This window comes from Gekko japonicus, unplaced genomic scaffold (assembly GCF_001447785.1).
Source record: "Gekko japonicus isolate JY-2015 unplaced genomic scaffold, Gekko_japonicus_V1.1 scaffold346, whole genome shotgun sequence".
Taxonomy (NCBI): domain Eukaryota; kingdom Metazoa; phylum Chordata; class Lepidosauria; order Squamata; family Gekkonidae; genus Gekko; species Gekko japonicus.
The window spans coordinates 667,853-677,937 of record NW_015161414.1 but is presented as its reverse complement, the minus strand read 5'-3'; the positions used below and the strand labels follow the sequence as shown (position 1 = coordinate 677,937).

Here is a 10,085-nt window from a genome sequence, read left to right as displayed (position 1 = left end):
GGAACTGTGGTAACTCAGCAGCCCCTTTCATTAAGATGAGCAACAAGTGCTACTAAACGCTGTTAACACCATCAAGATCTTCCAGTGTGCTGGCATTAACTCCACCTGAGCTAAATGACAGATGTCACAGATGTTCATTCTTATGGCCTGTCAGCACAGTGATGGATGATGTCAACCTCAGCACCAACCCCAGTTCTTCATCACTAGCTCAGCACTTCCCCCAGGAGGCATAACACACATCTGCCAGCCGGCACTGGTCAAGCATAACCCATTGTGCTGCTTTTGAAAGATTTCTCTCCTGGAGCCAACCTAGAATGCAAGTCTTCCTTCCATGGGGTAAAAGCATTTAACAGAGCAAGGGAAGTGAAAAGGCTACCAGCATACTTTCCTTGTCACTATGAACAAAAATACTTACCCCACTTGTCCTGGAATCTTGGAGAGCAATTTTCCAAGCCCTAAAAGGAATAAATGCAGCAAGGTAAGAAGAAGGGGAAAGAAGTTAAAATCCACTCAAAAATGTTGTTGAACTTAAACAGCTAAATTATAAATGAGAAACCACACTGATAGCATTAGAAATGTGTTTGAGGGAGGGAGGGAGAGGGAGAGAGGGAGAGAGGGAGAGAGGGAGAGAGGGAGAGAGAGAGAGAGCGCACCTGCTTTGCATATGCAGAAAGTCCCAAAGTTCAGACCCTGCATCACCAGTAAAGAATCTCAGTTAGCTGGGAAACACCATTTCTGTCTCTGAGATCCTGGAGAAGTACTGCCAGTCTGAGTCACTTAACCACAATTCCCATCTAAATGCTCAATATCTCAATAGTTTAAGATTTACACAGTAATTTAAATGTGCACATTACAACCCTACATATTACATGCTGAGGCCTGGGTCTGGTAAAGGGGCTACTACTTAAAAGGGAGGTTCTTCTACTTGCAACAGCAGCGACAACAAAACAGAAGGAGCTGGCAGAGCCTCAGCCCTTGGAAACTTACAAGCAGTCATCAGCACTTTCCGCACAGAGGCTGAGCACCTTCCCATCACGGCAAACAATCTGCAGCAAGCAATCTCTAGGCTTGCCCTCAGGAGGCTGCAACCCTGGCCAGAATAAGGGGCAAAGAGAGATGGTTTAATTTTCTGTGGAGAAGCTAATTGTTTAAAAGTGCAACCCTATTCAGAATCACTCTAGTCTAAGCCTACTAATATCAAGGGGCTTGGACTGGGGTAGCTCTCTGTAGGATTGCACTGTAACTCATGTAAGGTCAGATTCTCAGAAGTGGCATAATGTAGGGAAGGGGGGTGAGCCCGTCAGCCAGCAGCTAAAGCAGAGTCCTATAACTGGCAAAGGGAGCCGCTACATCCAAGGAGCAAGGACATGATGCATTCTCCAGGCATTTCGGCAGGTCACTAAGCAGCTACATATGGAGGTTTTCCAAGCAGAGCTTTAAATAGTTCCTTGCACAGATCACACCTTTTTGGAGGAGTGAGGAAGAATGGTCCATTGCTATGCTGGGCCAGAATACCACAAGGGTTTTTCAGAGCATATAATGATAGCTGCAGACTAAAGAGTTTAGAATTTCTGCTCTCCACTGATCAAAAAGCAGGATAGAAAGTAGTCACAAAAACTAGACAACAGTTCAGCTCTGTTCAGACTCAAGGGACTTTCGCAGAGGAAGGAAGGAGAAAACAAACTTTAAAAGTAGTCCATACAAAATCAATAACCTGAGCTGCAAATCACTTCATGAACAGTTACTAGTCTACCTGCCCACATATTTTTGTGACCAACTTTGTGACAGAGCCAGGACTCTTCCAACATAAGAAAGGAAGCATTCACAACTGTTTGAGGAAATTCCTGCTTGCCAGGAACAACTGAACGACTGGCTGTCTTACAAGCCTGCATTATCCACCAGGTCACTTTTGGCAACGTGCAGTAAGTCAAGCTCTTTTGCATGGCCAACTGACTCCCACTGAAATACTGCATTCCCCAATATTCCAAGAACTTTCTCCCAAAAGGTGTTGGCTTTGCAGCTGGCTCTTTTGATAAAGCAAAATACCTGCTTATTTACTATTATGGATGCTAACCAATAACAGAAAGCAGAGCTAGTGGACTCTTTATGAGCGGGAAAACTACAAGTGCAATGTTCTATTCTTAACAAGTTAAATGACCTGACCTTAGAGCAATACAGACATAAGAATTTTTGAGGGTATAAGAATTTCAAAAATGACTTCCAGATCCAAATTATCTGATGACTGTGCAATAAACACAGCCTAAAAACATTCTCTTTTCCAGAAGACTGCAAAGATGCACTCCAATAAGTTATGCTTATCCAATTAATTGTGAACCAGAGATTCTATTAATATTTGTATACTATGGAGGCTAGCCAAATATAGCTGATCAAATTTCAGCCCTCCAGTTAAGCACAGACAGTCCCCTGGCCAACACAGACTCAATACCTGCACAATATACATTAAATCAGAATAACTGATTTCCTCTCGTGCTCCCCCACCCAGTGGATTAGGGCAGGCAAGATGAATTCTAATTACCTATAGAACAATTCTATATAGGGCTACCCAGTAACCACCACAGACCTACATTGAGAGTTGTAGAGAGCTGGACAGTGCCTCGTGTAGCTTACTTTTTTTGGAAGCCATCACAGTAAGTTGCTTTCATTCTCTGGCAGACAAGTCTGTATGGTGCCGCAAAGCTAAGCAGTGTTTCTAGAGAGAGGCAATAGGTGCTTGCTTGTAGAGGAGAATTAAAAAAAAAATAACTATAAAGAATGTCATTTTCACCTCGGCATTCATTCCCTACTCTGACATTGATGCAGTCAATTTTCATGTGGATTCTGTCTTCAAGATCCTGCCGATGATTATCATCATAAAACAGCAAGTGACCCTGAGACCACAGATCAAACCAATTCTTCTTCCAGCGCCGTAATATAGTACCTGAAGGAACGAAGAAAACTGTTTTGGCAATCACTGACAGGAAAAATAGCTTCAGTCTAGCACGAGGTTCAAAAATTCTTCCAAGCTTGGGATGTGATCTGCTAAGATTGCAGGGCCTGATATTTCAAACAATAATGCAGTTTTCACCAAAAAAACAATGATAATTTGTGGAATGGAAGCAACAGAATTCCCATTTCTTAAAAACAGAATTAAATTTCACAAAGGTTGACCAATGATTTTGTACTTAATTATACTTCTTAATGTGCTAAGTAAGCCAGAAGACCAGGTTGAGTTAAACTGAGTACTCTGTGTACAAGTAACAAGTGAATATCAAGAAAGATTCCCTGAACCCTGTATGTAGCGGCTACTTGGTTTATTCTCACTAATGACCTATAAGACATTAGGCAGAAAAGGAATACTTCTGAACAAGTCATTTAGATGGAGAGAACTCACATGTTAACTTTGCCGCAAAAATAGTACTCTTAAGCAATGTTCCCTCTAAGCTGTAGAGTCCTGTGAGCAAAAATTCTACTTTGTGAGCTACTGGCATTAAAGTTGTGAGCAGGTGATTTGGCTACTGCATAAATTAGTGTGTTCTGGAGCCCTCCTTCCTGAGCCAAGACAAAAATCTGTGAGCCGGAGGCTAAAAACGGTGAGCTAGCTCACACTAACTCAGCTTAGAGGGAACACTGCTCTTAAGTATTTTAGTATAGACCAATAGTATTTTTAGAGAAACAATCCAAATGAGAATCTAGCTTACGTTGGGTGATCCACACACAAAGAATCAAACTGCATGTTACAGTGGAGATCCATGACTGGATCTGCTGATTTATATTTCTTTTAAAAGAAATGCAACTATGGCAGGGGGGGGGCACTCCAACCTGATGATTGCAGCAATGCAGGAAGGGACATTTAACCACCACCACCACCACCACACTGTCTTCCTGCTCAGGGTTGCTAACCACTACCACCAGTATAATATCTAGTTTGGCCCAAAAATAGTACAAAAAGAGGAGAGCGGTCAGAATCCATTACTCACTTTGCCGGAGCAGCCAGCCGCTTTTCATCAATGCCATAATCCAACTCTAGAAAGAAGAGAAGAGCAGAGATCCTTCAATATAGCACAACAGCAGTGGTACAAAAGGGACATCTCCAGGTGAGCTGTTTCTCAGCATGTGACAGGCTTCCTCCCAAGACATCTGCCACAGATTAGGTTAAAGAGAGACAAGGATCTCCACAGAAACACATTAATGTCATATTACAAGAAGTCTCTCATCATAATTGCATACTGGGCCCTACCTACAAAGTACCCCAGAGTTTTCATAAAACTTTACAGCTTCAGTTTCTTCCGCTGAGAAGCTACCAGTGTCTTGATGAAATCACAACACAAATGACTCTTCAGAGCATGAACAGCAAGCAACTAACAGTCGCCAAAACACACTACATCATAAAATGAGTGGATGCAGCTGAAATAAACTCTTTTTCAGCTACTGATTTTTCCTCTTAATGGCTGTTACACCACACCCAATCATCTCATTGGACAGGGCTCTTAAAAACAAATAAGCTGTATTTTGGTAAAAATCTGACAACACTAATATTTGCCCAAGCACTGGAATTACTGCTTCCACTTATTGCAGATGATGGCTAGTTAAAGACAGGCTGAAATTTGCAAGCTAGCAGTAATGTGTACATTATTTGATAGAAGGTCAATCCTATCTCTGTGTAAAGGTAAAGGTTCCCTTGCTCGAAAGCCAGTCGAATCCGACTCTAGGGTTGCGGTGCTCATCTCCGTTTCAAAGCCGAAGAGCCAGCGCTGTCCGAAGACGTTTCCGTGGTCATGTGGCCTGCATGACTAAACACCAAGGCGCACGGCACGCTGTTACCTTCCCACCGAAGTGGTACCTATTTATCTACTTGCAATTTCTTGCTTTCGAACTGCTAGGTTGGCAGGAGCTGGAACTAGAGACAGGCGCTCACCCCGTCTTGCGGCACCCGGGTCTTGAACTCCTGAACTACTGACCTTCCACAGCCTGCAGTTCCTCTCTGTTCAATGAGGTTTGTAAGAGTGCACAGGACTGCAGCCTCAACAAGCAAGGGGGGGGGATTCAGCTGGTAAACACTGATAAACAAGCCAGCCAATGAAAGAAAGAGAACAGTGTACACAATGTCAGTGGAGCACTGACCACACATGTGGAATTAATACTGCAGTTTCAGGAACGCCAGGAATCAAGTTCCATCGAACTCAATGGTACTTACAACACAGTAAATATATATATGTATCCTGCACACATGAATAACCTTTTCTCTTGGTCAAGTATACTATGGCTTTTTTCCAACTAATAACGAAATATAGCCTCCCAAAACACAGTATTGGTTATCTTCTACATGTATACATGTGGTCAGAGTACTGAAGCCTGAATCTTCCCTCCTCTTTTCCATCTCCATGTCTGATTTTTTAAATATGTTCAGAGATATATATAAATCAGATATATATCTGATATATCTACCAGAGATCCCTTTAAATGAATAAGGTGGGGATTGAATTTGGGACCTTCTGCATAGAAAACATGAGTTTTACCACTTAGCTGTTCAGCCATTTTACAACCTCCCAGTGTTAGGCACAGCTCACAGGGCTTTTAAGGGACAGATGAAGTAGGCTCTTCAGAATAAAAGGGGGGAAGTTAGAAAGTTTTGGCTGAACTTCTGGAATTCTTGAAAAATTAAAAGAACAGTCTCTTGAAATTGCTTTATAGACAAGACATGAGCACACAGCACACCCCACAACACATATCCTTGAAGGGGAAAGTACATAATTTAACCATCCAGAAATTCCTTGAAGCTACTCTGGCCTGCGCAATCAGGTTTCATCTTGTTTCACAAACCATAAATAGCTGGTAATTTTCCAGCCATTACCAACTAGCTTGAACCCTAAACTATTATTTTCACTGTCACACTAGTAACAGAGCTCTAGTAACTAGTTCTTCTGTGTGGGGCTCTATTCATACTTCAGAACCACTCTGACATGCTCTGGTCCAACACATTTATAAAACATGCAGCTTAAGTGTAGCACTTTTGTCTTCACTGGAGTAAGTTAGGGACAAAAAAAAGGGGAACATGTGATTGCATCTTTGGAGGCCTCATTTGTACTTTTATTCTGTGCCTAGTGGTTTCACTTACTTTGGAACAATTCTTTTCTGGTCCATTTTGTGTATTTGTATAATGATATAAGACAATTTGCTCCTCATTGTGTTTGACCTCTGAAGAAGGCCTGAACAGGCCAAAATGCGTCAGGTCTAGTCTATTGGTCCTTGTGTATTTGATTTTGGTATTTTTGTATGAGATGTAATTGGGCCCTTATATGTTTTTTTAATTCTTTGCTAATAAATACATGCATTTTTATATGTATATATATTAAGTTTTAATTGTTGGCCCTCTACTCTGTTTGACATACCTCTTTAGGTTCTTGTTCACTGGAGTAAAACCGTAACAGCAGTTTTATTAAATTCTACCATTAGGGTTGCTGGCCTTTTGTTTTCCTAACAAGTCTGAGGTGTCATTAACAAATGCATAAACAAGCAGAAATTCCTCATTTCTGCTACTTACACAGCTATTAAAAGATCTATCCGACAGAGATCTAGAATTATATTCCACTGTCATTCTAAAACTAGTTGACCTTAGAGCTAGCTATCCAATACTACGGGGAAACTACCCCCTCCCCCAACTTGAGCAATTACTTGGCAGTTCTCCCTCGTTGCAAGCGATAAGTATCTTAGCAAAACATGGAACTCCCCATCTACGTTATCCAGCTTAGTGTAACCAGTGAATGGCCGCAGTATTTTTCTTGATTAGCTAAGATCACTTTATCCTGTACAGTATTTAACGCTGGAATCGAATTTTGTTCTTTAAGACGCCAAGGGATTGCTGTTTGTTTACCGAAAACGAGGTTTACAGGATGGTAAGATCCACTCAATGATCTCCCCCTGAACTACCGAAGATTTAACTCCCCACCACCTTCTCCTCCAACGTCATTGTGAAGGCAAATAAATAGAGCGAATGGGAAGGCAGCGATTTAGACCCGAAGCACTTGCTACAGTCCTAGGGATTACAGAACACGGTGGCATGACCTCACTGGATTTGATGCTCTCTCGTCCAAACAAGCTACAACTAAGCAGGCAGTTGCCTTCCCCCCGCCAGCAAGGCTCTCTCTCCTCGGCTGACTGGAACCCTTCCGCTTCCAACTGACCTGAAAAGTACAGGCGACTCTAACCCGGACAGACTCCGACCTTCCCGCAAGCCCCATCCCTAGCCCCTTTCCACCCAAAGTAAAAATGCAGAGGGAAAAACTCCCTATCCTCGCCTACCTGTTGCACTCTGTGAAACTCGTACAAAAGCCAATAGATCCTGCTTTTGCTTTTCCCCTGGTTAGTTGGGGGAGGACAAAAATCATACGGTCCTGTCTCCCAGGTCTTCGACGTCACCTCTGTCCTATGATCAATTGCGTCAATCAATGCAACTGCGCATGCTCACGGGGTTTGATGGGAATTGTAGTTTTTGAAAGCGGAAGAGGCTTATGTGGGCAAAAATTCAAATACATCCTTGGTAGGTGATATTAGTTCCTGATAGGGTTGCCAGCCTCCAGATGGGGCCTAAAGATCTCCCGGAATTACATCTGATCTCCAGACTACAGACATCAGTTACTATGGAGGGTAGACTTTACAGCATTATACAGGGCTGAGGTCCCTCCCCTTCCCATATGCTGCCCGCCCAAGGCCCCAACCCCAAATCTCCGGGAATTTCTCAATATAAAGCTGGCAATCCAGATGAAACAGGTCAAGGTTTTTCTCAAAATCTGACCAGATTTTACTGCAATTGAGGTAGCCTGTTTGGAGACACTCTTCCTTTCCCCCTTCCTTCCACTGAAACCAAAGCTGCATCTTCTTTTACTTAAAAGCAAAATCAATCCTGCCAGTCTACTCTTACCTTTACTACTGCTGGCTAAGCACTTAGTGCCTAGTTGTCTCACAAATCAGATCCCAAGCATCAAAAGGTGTATAGATAGTTCCAGTGCAGCTCCATGCAAGACATTAGATGGCTGTAAGAGTTGGCTCAGTGGCATTTATTTATTTAATTCGATTTATATCCCCCCCCCCCAGGCAGGTTCAGGGTGGCTTACATTAAAAGTTAAAAGAACTCTACTCATTACTGTCCCTGTCTCCTGGCTTTTTGCAGGCAGCCATCCCATATGGGCAGGGGTAAAGGCCAGAATTTAAAGTGCAAGGCCAACCAAATGACCAATAGTTCAGTGCCCAATGTGAAACTAGGCTCATTGCTGTGGGGTTGCCAGCTATAGTGTTCTAGCCTAGCTCCAGCACTATTGTATGCTGCTTGACAGTTGTTTGGCTTGAATAATAGGGACAGTACCTACAGTCCATCTGTGGTTTTGAGACACACAGAAGTAAGGTAAAGGTTTCCCTTGCTCAAAAGCTAGTTGAATCTGACTCTAGGGGGTGGTGATCATCTCCATTTCCAAGCCGAAGAGCCAGCACAGTCTGAAGATGTTTCTGTGGTTATGTGGCTGGTATGACTAAATGCCGAGGAGCATGGAACACTGTTACCTTCCCACCGAAGCGGTACCTATTTATTTACTTACAATTCCTTCCTTTCGAACTGCTAGGTTGGCAGGAGCTAGGGCCAGAGATGGGAGTTCACTCTCTCCCATGGCACTAGGGTCTCGAACTGTCGAACTACAGACCTTCCGGTCTGCAGCTCAGCATCCTAACCACTGAGCCACCGCAGCCCCTGACACACAGAAACCTTACCAGAATTAGAGTGTTTGGTAGACAGGTATTTTCCTCTGTTTCTGATTGACATTAGCGGTCTTCAACCTGGAGGGTGTCTTCCAGTGCCTGCACAGTTGTGCTGTGGTAAGAAGGAGAAGTCCTCAGGTTGCACAATCCCCTGATCACCATTGCATTTTATAAGCCATGCAGCCTGCATTATTTGGGGGGGGGGAGGAGATGGGGAGGGATGGAGTGCAGTGGTTGCTGGGATGAATAGAAGCAAGAGGTGATTATGACGATCCCCTTGCATGAAGTGAAGGAACAGATGCAAAATCTCAGTTGAGTGGAGTTTATTCAAGGGCTGTCTGGTAGCTGGCCTCTGCAGGAGTTGAACGTGTGACATCGTGTGCTATATTTGCATTTCCTCTGCTGGAGGATTCCTAATGCCCTATGCTGGGTCTGATAACCATGTGCTCATTTAGACGAGTTGTTAGAGGACTGCTCCAGAGTGTATGAGGTGTGGTTTCTAGTGCCACCTCTTCCTTCTGTTTTGCTGTTGAATGATTTGTTACTGACCAGGATAAGAGCTTTGCATTCTGTTAAGTCCGTACTTAACAAAGTAGTCAGAGAGTGATTTCAGAAAACTCAGGTTTATTCAGCTCTTCAATCGACTTCTTCTGACACGGTACAACTCTTGATAGCCCGAACATTTGTCATCTGACAACTTCACATTTCATTGCAGCTAGTTCGGTATTTAAACACTTCGGGCTAATGTAGCCACACCTACTGTACATTAAACCAACCTATCAGGTTGTGTGCATGAACGACCAATCATAAGCGGTCCCGCTTACAAACATTCAAATCTGATTGGCCACAATACTTTTCGGCGCGAATCCCTGCCGAAGCTTGAAGCTTTGCATGGCTTCTCTATGGGAGGATTTACATACCTCCTAATGCATTCAGGCAGCATCTGAATACATTACAAATCCCTCCCCCCTAAGCAAAAACAACTACGAACAATCATAATCGCTCAGGTAGGAAGGTGCTCGTCTCGTTCTCTGAGACCGTCTCGGTGGACTCGGCTCAAGGCTCAATTCCGTCAGTGGCACTTCGGTTGGCTCTGGGACCTCAGAGCCAGGAACACTTCCATCCGTTACACCTAGTTCGAGAGGAGGGGTCTGCCCAGCCTCTGGAACAGTGCTGATGCCCTCAGGCCCGTCAGCACTCGCCTCCAGGGGAGGTCTCGGAAGGTCCTCGGGGTCTATTGACTCAGTTGGCAACGCGTTGGGTCGGTCAGTCGCCCACCGTTGCCTCAACTGGTCTACGTGCCTACGCCACTTGCGACCATCAGCAAGTCGTACCACATA

The 10,085-nt window shown here is 43.8% G+C and overlaps 1 protein-coding gene across 1 annotated transcript in view; it reads right to left on the bottom strand.

The window, feature by feature from the left end:
• PLEKHB2 (pleckstrin homology domain containing B2) overlaps window positions 1-7,430 on the bottom strand; it is a 16,280-nt gene extending 8,850 nt beyond the window's left edge. The window contains exons 1-5 of the mRNA XM_015427518.1: window positions 7,300-7,430; window positions 3,978-4,023; window positions 2,786-2,938; window positions 988-1,090; window positions 416-455 (exon numbers count right to left, since the gene is read on the bottom strand). Of these exons, the coding sequence (XP_015283004.1) occupies window positions 416-455; window positions 988-1,090; window positions 2,786-2,938; window positions 3,978-4,014 (333 nt within the window). The 5' untranslated portion in view covers window positions 4,015-4,023; window positions 7,300-7,430. The remainder of the gene's footprint in view (window positions 1-415; window positions 456-987; window positions 1,091-2,785; window positions 2,939-3,977; window positions 4,024-7,299) is intronic.
• Window positions 7,431-10,085: the final 2,655 nt, after the last annotated feature.